General features: G+C 38.5%; 1 protein-coding gene across 1 annotated transcript; it reads right to left on the bottom strand.

Moving 5' to 3' along the window:
• Window positions 1–258: 258 nt before the first annotated feature.
• LOC113306122 (uncharacterized mitochondrial protein AtMg00310-like) lies at window positions 259–1,084 on the bottom strand. Its single transcript, XM_026555099.1, has 2 exons — window positions 761–1,084; window positions 259–654 (listed from the first exon to the last, which is right to left on the bottom strand). Exons 1-2 carry the CDS (start codon window positions 1,082–1,084, stop codon window positions 259–261), a joined length of 720 nt encoding a protein of 239 aa, XP_026410884.1.
• Window positions 1,085–20,081: the final 18,997 nt, after the last annotated feature.

Below are 20,081 nucleotides of genomic sequence, written 5' to 3'. Positions count from 1 at the left end.
GATGAATGGTGGAGTTCCATACCTGTCTATCCCAAGACACCATATGATATTTCCTTCTAATCATCTGCACAACATTGGCTACAGAAAAGACACTATTTAAGTCATCTTCCCACACCTTTCTATATTTTCCAGTCCCTAAAACTGGTAATTCATTAAGATTGAAGTATTGCAACATAACATCAGGGATATGCCATTCACCATTCACCATCATTTTTTCCACCTTCCAATCAATACGTTGCTGAATAAAGGGATCATCTTCTATGAGTGCAGATTCTTAACCCATTTATCTCTCCAAACTGATATGTCCCTGCCATCACCTACTAGCCATCTACTACCCTCATTTATATGATGCATGACCCATTTAAGACCAGGCCAAGTGGATGATTGTCTATAAGAAGTGATCCATTCACCATTCTTATGTTTATACTTATCTCTCATGAAATCAGTCCATTCCTCATGCTCATTCTCTATTTTCCAAAGAAGTTCCATTAAGAGTGCTTTATTGATAACTTCCAATCTTCTGAAACCCAATCCACCCTCCTCAAATGGTGCACAAACCTCATCCCATTTTACTGTGATCAATTTCTTCACTGCTGGATCACTTGACCATAAGAAGTTTCTAATTATTTTTTTCACACTCTTTGATAACAACTTCTGGCCACTTATAAGCACTCATATTGTAAATGAGAATGCTACACAACACTGATTTGACTAAGACAATCCTCTCTGCAAATGATAACAGCTTCACCATCCAACTTGCCAGTAACTGTTGTAACAGTTCCACCATACCCCATACTTGGGAAGTTTTAACTCTTCCAGGATTAAGAATTATTCCCAGATATTTGTCAAGAAATTCAGATAAGTCCATCTGCATTCTGCCAACTATTTTTCTTCTTCTAAGCTCAGAAACTCCTCCCACAAAACACTTACTTTTCCTTCTATTTACAATTTGACCAGAAGATTCTTGATAATGCATCAGAAGTTTCATCAAATTCTCCAAAGAATTTTTATTTCCATTACAAAATATGAAAATATCATCTGCAACTAGCAAGTAAGATGGTTTGGATCCCCCTCTAGTAACCATTAATTGAATTGCTCCATCAAGTACTGATAGGTGCCAAATATTGCATTATTTCTTATCATTTTATTGGCACTTATCCCATTTTGCATACCATTAATTAGCCTTTTACAATGAATTCTGTATTTTACTCTCCTCAAGGATAAATACTTAATATTGCTTAATTTTGCATTTTTAGGTACCAAATAAAGGCTAGATGAGTTGCGGAGCCAAAAGAGCAAAGACACGGGAAAAGCCGACAGAAACTCTAGCGGAAAAGAAGTGCAGAATGTGGTATGGAAGACTCAAGGATAGAAGTGGGCTTAAAAAGGAAGAGATTGTTCTTAAATAAGAAGTGGGCTCAAGATTTTCTAAGCCCAAACCCATTTCCTAAAGCCTAAAATCCAAACCCAAACCCGTTTTTCCTTTCAGCCGTCAGATTGGATCCACTCCATCATCCAACGGTCGCTTCATCAAAGTGCATCGAGCTTTGATGTTCCTGTCTAACATCATAGCACCTAACTCCATCTTGGACCGTCAGTTTTGATGTATCTCATATCCAACGATCGCTCCACACTCATTTCTATCGCGCCGTTGGATCACTCCATCACCTTTTCATCCTACGGATTCCCCTCACCAATCATCAAAACTTGATGTCCCGTCTAACACCTAAGCACCTAATACTTATACCCCCAAACAAACAACCCCTATCCAAACCTAATCGAGTTCTTCTTCCACCTTTTCCCCTCTCCACTTCTACACCCATGTCCGCCACCAACTCCGTCGCTGCCACCACCATAACTCCCACCAAAAGCCATCATGGCTTCCAACAACCAAAACCCATCACCCATATCACGTTATATATCTTTCTCAACGACTAATTTCGCCTATTTTCACGCCACTGAACCCTAGGAGTGAAGTTGGTGAAATTGGTTGATGAGCTAGACAAATTGGAGGCATGGGTAGCATCAGTAGAAGAAATAAAGGCATGGGTCGAATCTCTCAAGTGTTTTCAGAGATTAGGTATGAATTAATTTCAATTTTTATGAAACCCTAAATTCAATGTTTTGGGGATTTTTGGGGGAAACTCATGTAAACTATAAATAGATGCTTTGGGTGTTTGTATTGGGAAGGCTTGGACTAGTCAAGTACCAAATACTTGAGTTCTCAGTAAAAATTTCATCTTATTTTCTTGTCCTGTTTTTGGAGAATTCTCCATGTTGTTCACAACTGCTAGTAACATGCTAGGAGCTGTGTTCATGTTCTAAGCTTCAGAGCTAGGGTTTAGATGAAAACCTTAACCTTAATTCTAGGTTGTTTATGTTAATTGCTTTTGTTCCTGCTATGCTTTACTGTCTAGGACAGATTTAACCTAGTGTTCAACATATTACTTTCACCTTGAATGTCAAGCATCCTAGGTAGTTAGAATCATTCTATGTTGTACTTCACTTGTATTCAATTGAATGTTATTGATCTTTGATTAGTTGTTCTTTAAGCAGACAATTAATGTTATGACTTAATATATTAGTTGATGTTAAATTGTTCATCTAAGGATCTAGAATGGTTGCAATAGATAAACATTCTAGTATAGGTTAAGTGGTGAATTCAAAAACCCTAGTTCCCTTTTATCAAGTCTTTATACCCTCAGTTCAACCATCTTTATTGTTGTTTCAACCCAAAACACTCTTCTGTCACTGTTTAGAGTCATACTTTAGTAGAGAACAAAGAAATAACATATTTTGCATCCTCCAAGTCCATGTGGACTTCCCCTTACTTGCACACTAGCTTCTCTTGGCCTTGTGCACTTGCAAGTATCATTTGAACATAGTTTAGGATCTCTTTCTATACCTATCAAGTACATGTTTAGTAATATTTCTACTTAGCACTTCCTCGTCTAGTACAAAAAGAATTGGTGATAAAGGATCACCTTGTCTCAATCCCCTTCCTAAACTAAAGAAGCCACAAGGTCCACCATTCACAAGCACTGATATTCTAGCAGATTCAAAGATTTTCTTAAGTCATTCAATCACTTTATCTGAGAAACCAACATGTCTAAGCACTTCAAAAAGAAACTCCCATCTGAGAGAGTCATATGCTTGAGTGATATCCAGTTTTAGACCTACATTACCACCTCTTCTCTTTATACTCATCTCATTCACCAATTCAGAAGATAAAATAATATTTTGTTGAATATTCCTTCCTTTTATGAAGGCTCCTTGTTGATAAGATACCATTTTACCAATCAGAGAGTTGAGTCTTGCAGTGATGATTCTTGTAAGAATTTTGAAGTTGAAGTTTGCCAATCCAATAGGCCTAAATTGGTTAGCAGATTTATCCCCCATTACCTTAGGAAGTAAGAATAAAAATTTGGAATTAAAACCTTTGGGAATGAATTTACACCTCCAACAGTACCGTAGAGCCATCAGCAAATCTTGCCCAATTACTTCCCATGCATATCTGTAGAAACTCCCAGGAAAACCATGTGGACCTAAAGAAATATTTGCATCCATAATAAATAATGCATTTTAATTTCCTCTTCAGTTGGAATGGCATCCAACACAAGATTGCCTTCATCTGTTAAGACTTTTGGAATAGCATCAAAAATACCTTCAGAAAAATTGACTTCTTGAAATTCAAATTTCCTCTTGTAATGAGAGACTAGTACATCAACTATCTCATTTTGGTTGGATATCAAATTACCTTCAGAGTTTTCAATTTCAGAAATAGCATTCTTGGTTTTTCTTATTTTCATATTAGCATGGAAAAAAGCAGAGTTGGCACCACCCTCTTTAATCTACTTAACTCTTCATTTTTCCCTTAATAATTCATTACTTTGTTGAGACACCAACTCATATTTGCCTCTAGCTGTAACCAACTTATCTAGCAATTCCACATTCTCTGGATGAGCATTTGATACTAAAGAAGCACTCAAAACATCATCTTCAGCTTGTTTCAATTTCACCCTCTGATCCCCAAAGATCTCCCAATTCCATTTCTTGACACAAATCTTAAATCTTTTTAGTCTGCTCATAAATTTAAAATAAGGATTACCTTCACAAGTTTCCTCCCATGAATCCATAAAAAGCTTCAAGAATCCAGGATGAGAAGTCCAAACAGGCTGAAATTTAAAAGGTACATTTTGAGGTTTGGAAATCTCTAAAACTGATCCAAATAATAGCGCATGATCTGAAGTACCTCTGACAACAACCTTATAGTTCCAACCTTCAAATTTATCCAACCATTTCAAATTAAAAATATCCTTATCAAGATCACAAAGAATTCTCTTAACACCAACTCTATTATTACACCAAGAAAATTTTATTCCAGATTTAGGTGCTTGCATAAGATGACAAGAATTTAAACAATCTCTGAATTCTTGAATGGATATTCTTAATGGCCTTCTACCACCCAACTTCTCTTCACTACTCAAAATAACATTAAATTACCCTATAACCAACCAAGGCAAGTTCAAAGCACTCACTTCCACTAATTCCTCCCATAAGGATCTTCTATCAATTGTAAGACAATCAACATGAACTCCTGCTACCAAAACATCTCCAACTTGTACTCTAATTGCTTGTTTAGTTATGGACACCACAGAAGGTTTAGATAAAGAGGAATGCCAAAAAAGCTATATATTACCTTTTCTAGAATCACTAGAATTGTGAATCAACATGTTGCTCATTCCAGGAAGTCTCAAATTTTTATCATAATTACTAGAAACTTTCACTTTAGGTTCTGTCACAAAAAGTAAAGAAGGATTAAATTGTTTAACTAAATGTTTAAGTTTATCTTTAGCTTGAGTTCTATTCAAGCCTCTGATATTCCAATATTGAACTCTCATTTAGAAGAGGAAGGTTGAGAAGTTACAGAACCTCCCACACTTTTTGTTGTGTTAACTAAATAGGATGATTGCTTTCTAGTTGTAACATTTGGATCCCCATTATTATTCTTCCCTTTAGGTGGTTTATCCACTACCTTTAGAGAGTTTGAGACTACAGAAGTAATCAGATTATTTGTCACAACTTTATCCACCATGTTACTATCTTCAGCCATTTCATTCAGAACATCAAATTTACTTGGAGAAGAAATAATCTGTAAAGCACCATCTTGAGATGTTGAAGCAAAATTACCCCCATTCTTGTATTTAAAGGGAATGTCTGTCCACACTTCAACATTATTAGTACCAGTATCCCTCAAAATAAGAGACTCCATAGATAATCTTTTAGTGAGGGTTGAACTACTAATACTCACCTCCAAAAGTTTATTCACAGAAAGAGCTGGAAATTCCCAATGAGAATCTAATGCACCAGTAAAAGATGTGTGCATAACCACTGTATCAACTTCATCATTTTGTATAATAGGATAGACAATTTCCTTCACCAAATCATCATCATCCACATGTTCAACTTCAATTAAGGTTTTACCGGCGGTATTATTTTTTTGTATTGATCAAGATTTTGAACAGTCAACTCATAGTCAAGCTGCCAGAAGACAAACCACATGTAACCTTCGTTTTTTTTTTTTTTTTTTTTTTTTAGTTTTTTTGTACACCATAAAATATTTGAAGAATTGAGTTTTAGAAGAAAAAAAATTATTTGTGGCTATTTAAACATCATTTTTTCTAGGCATCATAATGTCACCTTCTTGTAGTTCCTGTTCCATAAGTTGAAGGAGCTTGTAGAAGGTAAAGGTACGAGTCAAAAAATCTAGACTAAAGCAGTAGAAAAACAAATTTCCTTACACTGTCCTTGTGTTGTCAAGAGTATTGCATTTCATGCCCCATCTTGATCCAAACATCACAAATTCACAATGACAAAATGTAATTATGAATGAAAGAGTGAACTTGGAATATCAGTTGGGTTTGAAGTTAGATCTAGTTGAGAGGCAGCGGTAATTTTGAATGAAAGTGTTGTTAGGCTTATGGTTGATTGTATTATTAACAGATTCAATTGCAAGTTCTTAAAGAACTGTATCAATGGAGTTTGCAATTACTTTCAGTAATTGTATTAGTTACACAGACAAACAAAGCACAAGATATTAATACAATAAACTGTCTCAACAGAAGAGAACCAATAAGGACTCGATCTAAAATAACCAATGAAAGAGTGACACGTGAAAGTGATGACAACTAGCATACGCTCATAGGTCCATGCTGTCACAGATATCCATCCTGTAATAATCAGACAGAGAGTGGTGTAAGAAGCGTGCCACTGGACTGCACTGTTATCATCCCCCTCAAGTTGTAGTGTGCTGCAGAAAGAACCTTTAACTTGTCCCTTAAGATAACCAAATCTTGGTGCAGAGAGACCTTTGGTGAAGATGTCTTCCAGTTGCTCAAGAGTACATATGTAGGAAACCTGTAAATCCTTAGCCTGCACTAGCTCACAGACAAAGTGAAAATCAACAACCATGTGCTTCATTCTACTGTGAAAAACAGGGTTAGAAGAATAAGAGATATCACTATGGTTATCACAATGAAGTATAGGAGCCATATTAATGAAAATATGAAGATCTTTTAATAACTGACAGACCCAACTTAGCTCAGCTGCAGAATGAGCTAAACTTCTGTATTCTTCCTCAGTAGAAGATCTGGCAACAGTGCTTTGCTTCTTGCTTGACCAAGAAATGGGACTGAAACCAAAGAAAATGCAGAAACCTCTAGTACTTCTTCCTGAGTCTAGATCACCAGCCCAGTCAGCATCACTAAAACCATGAACTGCAAGTAATACTTTTGAAAAAAAGACACCGTAATCAAATGTTCCCTTAACATATCTGAGAATTCTTTTAGTAGTTGTGAAATGATCAGAAGTTGGTTGTTGCATCTGCTGACAAACTTGGTTCACAGCATAGCTAATTTCTGGCCTTGTCCATGTGAGGTACTGCAAAGCACCAACAAAAGACCTATAAGTAGTAGGATCAGATAGAAGTGTACCTGAATTAGAAGTAAGTTTACAACTGAAATGAATTGGATAAGAACATGGTATAGCACCAGTCATATCAAATGTATCCAATAAGTCAAGTGCATATTTGGTCTGAGAAAGAAACAATCCCTTTGAATTTCTCTTCACCTCAAGCCTAAGAAAGTAATGTATAGCTTCAAGATCCTTAACAGGAAAATGTGTTCCAAGGTCTGAGATAATTGAGTAACAATAACTTTTGGAATTACCAGTAATAAGTATGTCATCAACATACACCAGAACAATGGTAAGTCTTGAACTATGTTTTTGAACAAATAATGAAGCATCAGTTGTAAAAGCATGAAAACCATAAGACAAAAGAATATTCATGAGCTTCTGTTACCATGCTCTTGGTGCTTGTTTAAGACCATACAAATATTTACGAAGCTTGCACACATAATCTGGTTTAGAAGCATCAACAAAACCAGGAGGCTGAGTTATGTAGACATTCCCAGTCAGATCACCATGAAGAAAAGCATTGCTAACATCAACTTGAGAATAAACCAACCAAAGTGAACAACAAGTGCCAAAACAAGTCTAATAGTAGTTGGTTTAACAACTAGACTGAAAGTCTCAGTGTAATCAAGATCTTCCTTCTGATGAAACCCTTTAGAAATTAATCTAGACTTGAACTTTGAAATGGAACCATCTGGATTTTTTTTATCCTATAAACCCACTTATAGCCAACCAAATTTTATGAGGAATGTGGAGGGTCTTCTTCAAACATTGAATGTTGCCAGACATGACTCTTTTTAGCTTGTGTAAAAGAAGTAGGAGCAGTTGGAGAACCACTTTCAGTCAGGGAAGCAGATAGTGCATGTTTAGTAGAATAGGCCTTTGGATTGCGCACTCCATTTTTGCCTCTTGTGATCAAGTTGTGAGCATTAACAGTTGGAACTATGGTTAGAGATGAATCAGAAACAGGTGAACTTGAAGTTATACCTGAAACAGAAGAAGTTGAGTGAACTTGTGATGTTTCCAAAGGATTATTAGGATCCCGTGTAGAAGTATCTTGAGAAGAATCAAAAAAAATTGCAGGAGAAGAAGCAGATAGCATTGAACTTGTGTGATCCTGTGAAGCAAATGTTATATCTTCTGAAATAAATGAAGTAGCAGTAAATGTTGGTGTAAAGAATACTGAAGAGGCTTCAAGGGATATATATTTTCTTTAAATATAACATATCTGGAGATGTAAACTCTTTCCGAGGAAACTTCCAAACATCTGTAACCCTTATGTTCTTGGCTGTAGCCAATAAAAATGCAAGCTTTGCTCCTTAGATCAAGATTTTAAGAAGTATAGGGTCTTAACCAAGGATAACATAAGTAGCTAAATGTTTTAAGAAAGTTATAATCTGGTTTTATATGTTGTTTTACTGTCAATAGATCTAGTTGAAAGCCTGTTAAAAGTAAAATTGGCAGTATGAAAAGCTTCGACCCAAAAAGAATGTGACAAACCAGACTCAAGTAAAAATGTTCTCCCAACATCCACTAAGTGTTTGTGTTTGGACACAGCAACACCATTTTTCTCAGGTGTATGAGGACAAGAAATCTCATGAATAATGCCATTACTACTAAGAAAAGTAGATAAATCTTTATGCAAAAATTCTCCTCCTCCATCAGTTCTTATAGTACCAATATGAACATTAAGAATATTTTCAACTTCAGTTTTAAAACGAAGAAAGACTTGTTTAAAATATGCTTTATCATATAAAGGAAGTATCCAACAATATTTGGAGAAGTCACCTACAATGTTGACATAATACCTATAACCTGAATGGGATTTAACAGGACTAGGACCCCAAAGATCTAAGTGTAAAAGCTCCAGAGGCTTTGTTCTACAGTGAAAAGACTCTGCAAAGGTTAATTTATGACTTATACCAATACTGCATTCATGAAAAAATAAAGGAGGTTTGATTACATTGGGTAGAGCTAAACTCCTACAAACATGATGCAAAGTCTGAAAAGAAGGATGTCCAAGTCTTCTGTGCCAATCATCAGAAGTAGTTGAAGATGTCACACCAACAAGAGTTGTAGTAGAAAATTCATGCAGAAAATGTAGAGAATATAAACCATTATTGTGAGGGCCTTATAAAAGTGTCTTCCCAGTTGTCAAATCCTTCACAGTAAAACCAGTAGAGTCAAAAGTGATTGAGAAGTTATTATCTAAGGTGAACTTGTGAACAGACAGTAACTTGTGTGATGCTTGAGGTACTAGAAGAACATTGGACAGCTTAAAAGTATGATTAGGTGTAGATTTATACGTAAAACCAGTGTTAGTAATACTCATACCTTCACCATTAGTTGTTTGAATTTGAGCATCTCCATCATAAGCAGAAGTAAACTGTAAATCAGATCCATCAGAAGCAATATGATTGTTGGCTCCAGCATCAGCATACCAGGGGTTTTCTCCTAGGATATTAGTAGTGGATAACATGACACTCAAATTTTATGGAGTGTTAACATTTTGATAGACAAAATTAAGTCTGTGCCTACATGCTAGAGCTGTATGACCACCTCTGTTACAAATATGACAAATAACATTGTCTGAGACAATAGGTGCATTTGGTAAAATAGATTTGTTGGTGGTACATGATTTGGTGGTGGTGGTGGTGGTGAATGAGAAGGAGATAAAAATGAAGGGGAGTCTCTTCCAGGTAATTGAAAATTGCTTCTAAAAGAAGGATTGTATGAATGATTACCTCTTCCACGACTCCTATAGGATGAAGAATAAGATTGACTATCAAGTAGTGGATCTTTGTTGAGCCAAGAATGCATGTTAGGATTGAAAAGATGCAAAAGCTTTACTCTTTGCTTCAGTTAATAGAGAGTTAGATCTTTCATTAACAATCACTTCTTCGCTGAGCAACAGATTGTGAAGTTCATCAAAGGACACCGGTGGATTGCACACACGAGTTGAGGTGCTAAATGCATTGTAGTCATTTCCAATTCCATTTAGGATTAGGACAACTAAATCATCATTGGAAACAACAGAAAGTTGATCCGACAATTTCTTTATTTCGACTAAAAACTGAGTTATTGTACCAGATCCTAGATTTAACGATTGCAACTGTGTTCTTAATTGAATAGAATGTGTAGTAGAAGTTCTTGCAAACCTTGAATCAATATTAAGCCAGAGATCTCTTAAAGAGTTAGCACCAACAACATAAGGAATGACAACATCTGATATTGTAGACTGGATCCAGAGAATTAAAGTATTATCATCATCATCAATCCAAGCAGTATAGTGTGGGTTAATAATACCTTGATCAAGATCTTCTTGATGGAGAAATTTTGGAGGACAAAGAATGGATCCATCAATAAGACCAAGAACCTTGTATCTCTTCTATAACGCAAGAGTAAGTTCTTCTAGGTGATGAAGTTATCATCCTTGAGTTTAAAATTCATGATGTTGATAACCTGATTGAGTGGAATTTGAGAAATCCATGATTCCTAGAGATTGAGCGCCATTGATGAACAAAAAAGAAATTAAAAAACAAGATTTGGTAAAGTAAAAAAGAAAAAGGATCATAGTAGATGAGCGGAAGTGGGGATTTCTGGTCCTCTTAAAACCATGATTGTATAATTAACAAATTCAATTACGAGATCTTGAAGAACTGTATCAATGGAGTTTGCAATTACTTTCAGTAATTGTCTTACTTACACAGACAAACAAAACACAAGCTATTAATAGAATAAACTGTCTCAACGGAAGAGAACCAATAAGGACTCGATCTAAAAGAACCAATGAAAGAGTGACACGCGAAAGTGACGACAGCTAGCATACACTCATAGGTTCTTATTAATATAGTTCTCGTTTTACCGATAAAAAAAAAGCAGCAGTGAGTTGGGTTTACCAAATTGGTCACTTATAATTAGACATTACCATGCTAAGTGTCGTTGCTTTTCAATCAGTTGTAAAGCAAGAAAAGTATCAAGCAACCTGATTTAATATATTATTCATGAAAATGGTGCTACTGACAGTAAGATCACACAATTCCAACTGCTTATTAATAAACTCCCAGATAAAATGACGTACCACTGATCCTAAACAACAGTCAGCTAGCTACTCCTAGAATTATAACTTCAAGTGTGTATGCACTAATTTGTAACAAGAGTATACAGCCACAGGAAAGCTGCTAGTAAAAACAATCTCGTTACCGTTTCTGAATTTACAAACGACGAAGTGGAAGGTATAAGATGGTGTTTGGCATTCGCTAGATATGCGTCTCCAGTTTCTTCATCCATCGTTATAATGACAGAAGTCAGAAGAACCTGACATGAAGTCAGCAACGAATATTGGTTATGAATCTTGATTGAATGTATGGATGGAACTAATAATGAAATGCTTTGGTGCTCTTCAAGAAATATAACATCCAAGCTGTATATACCCAATTTTGTTTTCTATGTAATGAGAAAAAAGATAAGAAATGATCATACTCACAGTTTTGCTCAGCCAATCCAAGAGAATTGTTTTCGAGGTCACATGGCAGCACCCTATTTGACAAAACTAGATCTCAATTGAAGGATTAAAAAGATATTGTCATATTCTTGAGCACAGTTGTAATTCTTAAAATGTGGAGGAGGTATGGCTCAAACATGTGTGCATTACCTCCTAAAACAATCATGTCCTTCCTGTCAGGGTCAATGAAAGCATTATCGTGAAAACCGACACACCAATTGTTCTCCTGATACAATTGCATTAAGCACCAATTGTTGAGTTTTAACTTGAGAGTTTGAAGAACACAAATTAGTTATATAGAGCTAGCAAAACTTTCATACAGAATTTGAAGAATACAGTAGACTGGATAGAGCAAAACTTACCAACTTAAAGAGATATTCATGTCGGTAAGCAGCCTTCAATTCAATTGAATTCTCGAAAGTAAAAGTAATACTAGGAAAATAATCATCAACGCTGAAACCACATACAACTAAGAAATTAGTAAGAATACTAATGAAAAATTATAAACCGCACAAACCATGAAAAGGATCAAACCTCTTATTAAACGAAAAGCATGTATACTTCTTCTGAATAATTTGTGTTTCCATGTCGCTGCTGTTGATGGTGGTTTTTAGCTTAAGGTTAAAATCGTAAAATCTTAATCAAACAGTGACGTCACATTTGAGTAATAATGTTGCCACTAGCGCATTTATTGAACCATCCAACATGTCTGCGTAAAATTACCGGGGTACCTTTTTTTATATGTCATGCTCCACGGCAGAACCCTCGGTACTGACTGGCATCATATCTGCACATGCCAGCCGCACATGCTAGCCAAACGTGCCAATCACGCGTGCCACATATTTTAAACTAGGGTTTCGACACGCTAAACCCTAATAGCCATATCTTCGCGCCAAACGCATGCCAACCATGCCAGCCGCACCACCGTGCCAATGGCATGCCATGCCAGCCACATCTCTGCGTCAAATGCATGCCAACCATGCCAGTCGCACCACCGTGCCAATGGCATGCCATGCCAGACACATCTCCGCGCCAAAGGCATGCCAACATGCCAGCCGCACCACCGTGCCAATGGCATGTCATGCCAGCCACATCTCCGCGCCAAAGGCATGCCAACTATGCCAGCCACATCTCCGCGCCAAAGGCATGCCAACCATGCCAGCCGCACCACCATGCCAATGGCATGCCATGCCAACCACATCTCCGTGCCAAAGGCATACCAACCATGCCAGCCGCACCACCGTGTCAATTGCATGCCATGCCAACCACATCTTCGCGCCAAAGGTAGGCCAACCATGCCAGCCGCACCACCATGCCAATGGCATGCCATGTCAGCCACATCTCCATGCCAAAGGCATACCAACCATGTCAGCCGCACCATAGTGCCAATGGCATCCCATGCCAGCCACACCTCCGCACCAAAGCCATGTCGGCCATGCCTACATGTCGTTGGCTTACAAACGAAGGGTTGCAACAATCAACGGTCACCCTTCCTTCTGAGATGCAAATCTCAACCGTCCAAGTTCGCCACCAAACGCGTGGCAACTTTTGGCCCAATGCCAAGCCCTAATTTTGGCCGCACCTAAACTATGCCAAAACCCTAATTTTGGCCACGCCTAAAACAATGCCAAAATCCTAGCTTGGTCACGCCTAAACCATGCCAAAGCCACGCCGGCCATGCCTCCATGCCGCTGGCTGTCAACCGAAGGGTTGCAACAATCAACGGCCACCCTTCCTTCTGAGATGCAAATCTCAGCCGTCCAAGTTCGCCACCAAACGCGTGGCAACTTTTGGCCCAATTCCAAGCCCTAATTTTGGACGCGCCTAAACTATGCCAAAACCCTAATTTTGGCCGCGCCTAAAACTATACCAAAATCCTAGCTTGGCCGCGCCTAAACCATGCCAAAGCCACGCCCGCTGGCTACCAAACGGAGGTTTGCAACAATCAACGGCTACCCTTCCCTCTGAGATGCAAATCTCAACCGTACAAACTTTCCACCAAACGACTTGTGGCAATCTCTTGGCTACGGTGCCAAAACCCTAATTTGGCCACGGTGCCAAAGCCCTAATTTGGCCATGTCAAAGCCCTAATTTGGCCATGCTAAATCCATGCCGGCCACGGCTCCATTCCGCAGGCTGCCAAACGGAAGGTTGTAACAGTCTACGGCTATCCTTCCTTCTGAGATGCAAATCTCAACTGTACAAGCTCGCCACTAAACCAAACGACTTGTGGCAACCTTTGGCTACGCTTCCAACTCTTTGGCCACGGCGCACACTTCGCTATGTCAATTCTATGGTCAAGGCACCAAACCCTAATTAGACACGCCAAGAGCATGCGCAAACCATGCCAGCACCGTGACCACGCCACTGGCTACCAACGGAAGGTAACCACAATCAAAGGCTATCCTTCCTCTCAAGATGCAAAATCTCGACCGTCGAAGGTCACCACTGAGCCGGCAAGCCTCCCAAGCTAAACTTTCCAAACAATAGCAACATGATACACAAAACACTCGAGACATCAAAACATGTCATAAACTGGGGGATGCTCATCAGGGTATTAGTCTGGCGGTTTACAACGTGCGGCGTACACTACGCTTGTTACAAGAAAGTGTCATAGGAGTGAGGCGGTTAGTAAATACAAGAAGTAATGGTGAAACGTTTCCTTTATTATGGAAACATCAATTCCAAGTGTTACCTGTTGCCGCTTTCTTCCATTTACTCAATCGTTTCCACTTCTTACGAGACCAGGGTACGTTTCGTTGCGACTTGTATAAATAGGTCTCACCTATTTCCACCAAAGAACACGTTTCGGTCAGGAGAATAAAACACTCAGAAATCACTTGTTAGATTCCCAATCTGCTAGCGTTTCACTTTCTGATACAAGTCGTCGAACAACCACTCTTCCAGAATCAACTATTCTGGTCTCGACACTCTCTTCGCTTCCCTCCCTAAGACCAACCCTTCTCCTTCACTTTGTGACCGAAGAAAATCTGCAACGACCATTTCTTGGTTTAGGCCGAATTTGTACAGATTGATCTCTCGAATCAAAGTACTCCCTTGCAGTACATTGTTTAGGGTTTAGACTCGTTTCTCACCCACACACACGAAATTACCGAAATCAGCAAAAACCATTTTCACCCTCAAACAATTGGAGACCACAGTGGGAGATCAATCTCTTGGTTGCAATATCGATTTCCAATTTCCAGTTTCACCTTTCAATTCCAGTTTCAACATGGTAGAACTCAGATTCGGGTCAGCAACAACCCCTGAGAACACCAGCATGGAACCCGTCCCTGGTACTGACACTCCTTCATGTGACATCAATACGTCACCTACTAATCCAGGCAGCACGGAAAGCGCTTCTCCAGGTGTTACACCACCAATCACTAGAGACAGAGCTGCTGCCGCCCCTAATGTTTCTGCGCAGCCTGCTAATCTCTGCAGCACGGGAAGCGCTCCTTCAGGTATTATACCACCAGTCACCAGGGCCAGAGTTGCTGCTAATTCCCTTAATTTTTCTTCGAGTATGGCTCCTCCAGTTACTCCGCCTTCAGGACGATAAACCAGAGGAGCCAGAGAAAGCCGACCCCATGTCACCATCGCTGATTTGATGGAAAGACAGGAGGTTCTTGCTAGAGCCCAGACGAATATGGTTTCGACTCAGAAAGAGGTACTTGTCTTTCTCAAGACCCTAACGGAGCGGCTACCACGGGAGTCGCGTTATCCAGAGTCCATGAGGAACACCTCCAATACCCCTGGCACCTCAGTAGGGCACACCTTTGCAGACGAAGAAACTCGCGCCAGAACCCCATTGGAGAGAAATCAACCGTCCAGTTTTGTCACGCGAGAATATTTGGAGCAACTTCTTCGGATCGAATCAAAAGTGATGATATAGACATGCATCAGCATCAACCCCCTTACCCTCCTGAAATACAAAGAATTATTCTTCCAAGAGGATACTCTTCTCTTTAATTCACTTTATACGACGGCACAGGGAATGCACGTGAACATATCTCTCGATTCCTGGAGTCCCTATGTGAACATAAATACAATCACGTTCTTCGTCTGAGGGAGTTTTCGAAGTCGCTTACCGGAAGAGCATACACGTGGTACAACATCATCATACCAAACAGCATCCCCAACTGGGTGACATGGTTACGGCTTTCTACAAGAAGTATTTCTTTGTGTCTGAGCAAGTTACCTTCTCGGATCTAGTAAGGATGTTACAACGAGATAACGAACATCCAAATGATTTTGTCAAGAGATTCAGGGTTCAAGCGCTAGACTGTGATAGACGCATTTATGTGTCTATTTTGTTCTCAATTTTCTGTATTGTTAGACTCGATTAAGTACTTATTGTGTTATTTTGTGTTCTTGTAGGAAATTTTAGAGAAATAAGCCCTTGCGGCGAAATGGGCTCAAAAAGCAGTGTTTTACACCCCGGAGAAATGTACCGTAGGCACCCCAGAAATGCACCTGAAGCGTCCCAGAAATGTCCCGGAGGAACCCATAAAAATTACTATTTCCACCCTAATTGATATTCGCACCCCAGAACTCTGGATAAGGGGCACCTTCTTCAAAAATTTGAATTTGTGTTTTTGGCGGGAAATGAAGTTTTCAACTGGCAGAATTTTGATTGTCAAAATGAATGGGTTAGAGTGCGATTCAATCGCTGAAAATTGGCAGAAAGATGTGATTTGGCATAAGGAACAAAGATTGGGTGTCGAATTTGATCGGAATTGGCTGGAAATATCGATTTGATTCTCGAGCTCAAAACAGAGCTACACGGACAGAACACACCCTGTACACGCTGTTGTGTATGTTTTGGCTATGCATGGAAGTGATTAAGGGACGTTCGACGACTTACTAGGCGTGGGAGAGCTGAATTGGAGTGTGCAGAACCAATTCTAACGTGTGACAGAGTTAATTTTGGAAATTTTCGTTATTATTGGCAGCCGAGAATATTTGGATTAAATGGAGAATATATGCAATCAATGGTCGGATTTTTGGCTCCAATTCACTATAAATACAAGGCAAAACAGTTTGGGAAAGGTTGTCGAGAGTTTGGGGGCTTGAGGAGAACTGAGGAGCAAGAAATCACCATGAACAGCAAGCTTCCTGCTGCTGTTTTATGCTGCTGATGAAGATAAAGAACACGAAGAACAGACTCTCAGAAACCGTCGTTCTTCAACAGTGACAACGATAGTGGCTCGTGCGTCGTAGGTGTGGGTCTTAGAACCATAGCGACAACAGCAGTTATATTTTATCGTTTATTCTGGACGCCTTTTGTGCGTCGCAGATTACAGTTTCACACCATTTTCTCTTCTTCTTTTTATTGTAAACACCAATTGAGCTTAATAAAATATTTTGAGAGGTATTTCACCATGATGACCTAAACCCAACATTGGGACAACGGAGGAGGCGATTTTCGTCATTCTGGTAAATTTAATTTATTCTTTTTATGACTTTTGCATTGATTTAAAATTGAAAAATGATTTTGATTAATTAGTTATCATTTTATTTGATGCGGCATGCTTGCTTAAATGTTTGATGTCCCATGCTTACGATTTATAACTAATATCCTGAGAATCTATATTGGCAAAATAAGAGTCCTTACATTTTATGTTTTGAGCGATAATTGTTAAGGATAAATAAAATATACCATATGCATGAGAATTGGCCAAGTCCTTAGTCCCAGTAACTCTCTACCAATTTGTCAATTTTTGTATATAATTTTTATAAATCTAAAAATCCTTCACCTTCACAAGTCTGAGAGTTTGAACCTCATTACTACAACCCCACGAAAAATCTTTAACCATTTTGGCGCCGCCGACGCGGATTTGTGTTTAGGTAGAATTTTTAGGTTTTTATTATTTTTTTTTACTATTATTTGTTCTTTTTTACGTTTCTTTTTGTGTCTTTGATTTACAGGTTCGAAGTGGAATACTAAGGACTTGGGAACAAAAAGCTAAAAGAGAAGAAAAAAAAGACATAAATTTTTTTTTTAGGATTTGTAAATAGGCTTTATTTTTCATAATTTTTGTAATTTTTGGACTTTTTATTTGGACTTTATTCTGGACAATAGGACTTTATTCTTTTTTTGACCCTACGGAAGGGTATTATTAAAAAAAAAAAATTATATAAACTGTGTGCAGGGAAGGACGACGATTACTATATCGTCTCGGCCCCTCGGGTTCGTACACGGCATAGGAGTCGTGGCCCGAGTCGACGACAACGGTTCATCCCCCGTCTGGTACGGGAGGTAAGTCCAATCGAAACACTCGCGAATCCCCTGCAAGCGAGTTATTGTATGCCTTAAGGTGATAATTGTTTGAGGACGAACCGGACTGTCTTTATTTTCCTAGTAAAGGGCAAGGTCTGGCCTAAACAAGATAAGGGTTCAGATTTCATCATCGTTCCCTTCTTGCCCGTTTTAGGAAAACAAAACCTAACGCGAACCCAAGCTTTAAAATCTGATTAGAAAGAGACCTATAGGGTATCGAGCTTGTTAGGAAAATTTTTCAAAGGATATTGGTTACCTTTTAAGCAACTTCAAAGTTCATGGTGACTTCTGGGAGTTGAAACAAGCCGCCTTGTAACGCCGGTGAGGCCTTGGGTATCAAAGCACCATTGAGCTTCCCTCGCCTCAGTTTCATCTCACATTAGCTCGGATTGATCCAGAGGTGTTGCTCAAACTGTAACGAATTCCCCTTCGAGAGATAGAAGCTAGTCTAGAAACAATCTAAGTGGAGCCATCATGCTTTTTGTTTGCTATAAATATTTAGGTTTGCTTTGGTGGAGTCAAGTCGGCCTTGTTTGTGATTGTGTAGAATTCCTTTGTAGTTTGTGTTTCCTCGGTGATGAATCCTTTTCAGGAGACGCCACTTGAGACGACGTTACGAGAATATATGTCTAGAAATTCTTTTTGTCAAGAAACGTCTTCGAAAATGACTCTTGGTGAATATATGCGTGGGAAGCGATATATGGATACTCCAACTTTTATTGAGGAATCACCTCTAACGATCTATGAGAAATATTATAAACATAGACCATGTAGTTGGGAACAAATCTTGAGAATTCGTGAATATCAAAAATTATATTGTGATGATGATGAGGAGGAGGATGGTGATGATGATTATAATGATATTTCTAGTTAAAATCCAAATAATTTTAATAATTATTTACCTATTCAAAAGGACGAGGATTTGAATAAAAATACCCCCGTTTTAGACGATGATTACGAAACCGATGATGGTTTAGAGGAAAGAGTCTACCCTGAGAATACTGTTTTAGAATCTAGCGATTTAGAAACACTAGTCTTAGAAGATGATAAACTCGTAGAAATGAGTGAGGATGAACCCAACTTAGAAGAATCTATTGACCATTTCCAGGAATCTGATGACCTAGAAATTAGGGAAGTTGTGACTAGTCTTTCTAGAGACATAGAAAACTCTAAGTTTGGGGGTGATTATCATTCTCCGTGTGCTTTAACTCTTAAGTACCCTACTGTAGGACTTGACATTTGTGCCTCAACCATCTTACAAGATTATCTTCATACACGTTTTCCCGAACCTAATGATGTCCAGAAAGAAGCTCAGTTATTAGAAACCCATCCTATGGTTAATGTGGTTTGCCCAGGCTATGATACCCAGATTGACTTTGTTTTCCCACCAAATAGTTTTCTTCCAACTGTGGGAACGTTTCAAATGAGTCGAATTTTAAGTTCTGAGACTAAGCCTAAGTACTTTAGGTTAATAGAATCGACACATTTTCCTAAGAATGACCACTACTCTCACTATGGTCAACTATGTAAGTCATATCTGATTGACTTAGAGGATCCACAATTATTTAGGTTATTACTTCGTGATTCTAAGTTCGTATTTGAGTTTTTACAGACTCTAAGACCTAGTGATTCGGATCCCATCTATGAAGAAACGCAGCCAATGAAAATATTCTATTTAGACCCTTTCATAGAACCTGAACCTGAACCGCAATTAGCGATAGTTTTCAGGAAACTAGGTAAGGGCATGCTTTTCTTGTCCATTTTCTTGGTTCACTGCAGTTTCCTATGGTCAGCTCTTTTTGGTTTTGAAGACCCACAGTTATTTCGACTGTTACTTTATGGTTCGAGTTGACCAATCCTTTTCTAAGTATGGCTGAAGACTTTAAACTTAGAACTTCTTGGGAGGTATCCCATGCTCTTGCAACACGGTAATATCTTTCCTTAACTCTTTCGCTTCAAATGGTAACAGTTTCTCCTTGTTCATGCTTTTAGTTTCATCTTAGAACATTGAGGACAATGTTAGATTTAAGTTTGGGGGTATGGGAGAAACTTTTTAGTTGCAATAAATAAACTCCAGATCCTAGAAATTTATGCGTATTGAGGTAGGCACTAACTAATCTAAGTGGATGGAAGCATGTTGGTTGTAGGAGTTGAGGAACCAATCTGATTAGATGGAAACATCTAGAAGAGTCTATTCATAAAAGCACAGAGCTCAGGTGTTAGAAATAACATGATAGTTTCACCATATTTCGTTGAGTCCTTTTCACTTCTATTTTTATTTTATTTTTCATTTTAAACTATGTTTCTCTAAGTGATTAGGTG

Source organism: Papaver somniferum, chromosome 8 (genome assembly GCF_003573695.1).
Source record: "Papaver somniferum cultivar HN1 chromosome 8, ASM357369v1, whole genome shotgun sequence".
Taxonomy (NCBI): Eukaryota; Viridiplantae; Streptophyta; class Magnoliopsida; order Ranunculales; family Papaveraceae; genus Papaver; species Papaver somniferum.
Note: the sequence above shows the minus strand (reverse complement) of the source record. Positions and strands in the feature narration are given on the sequence as shown.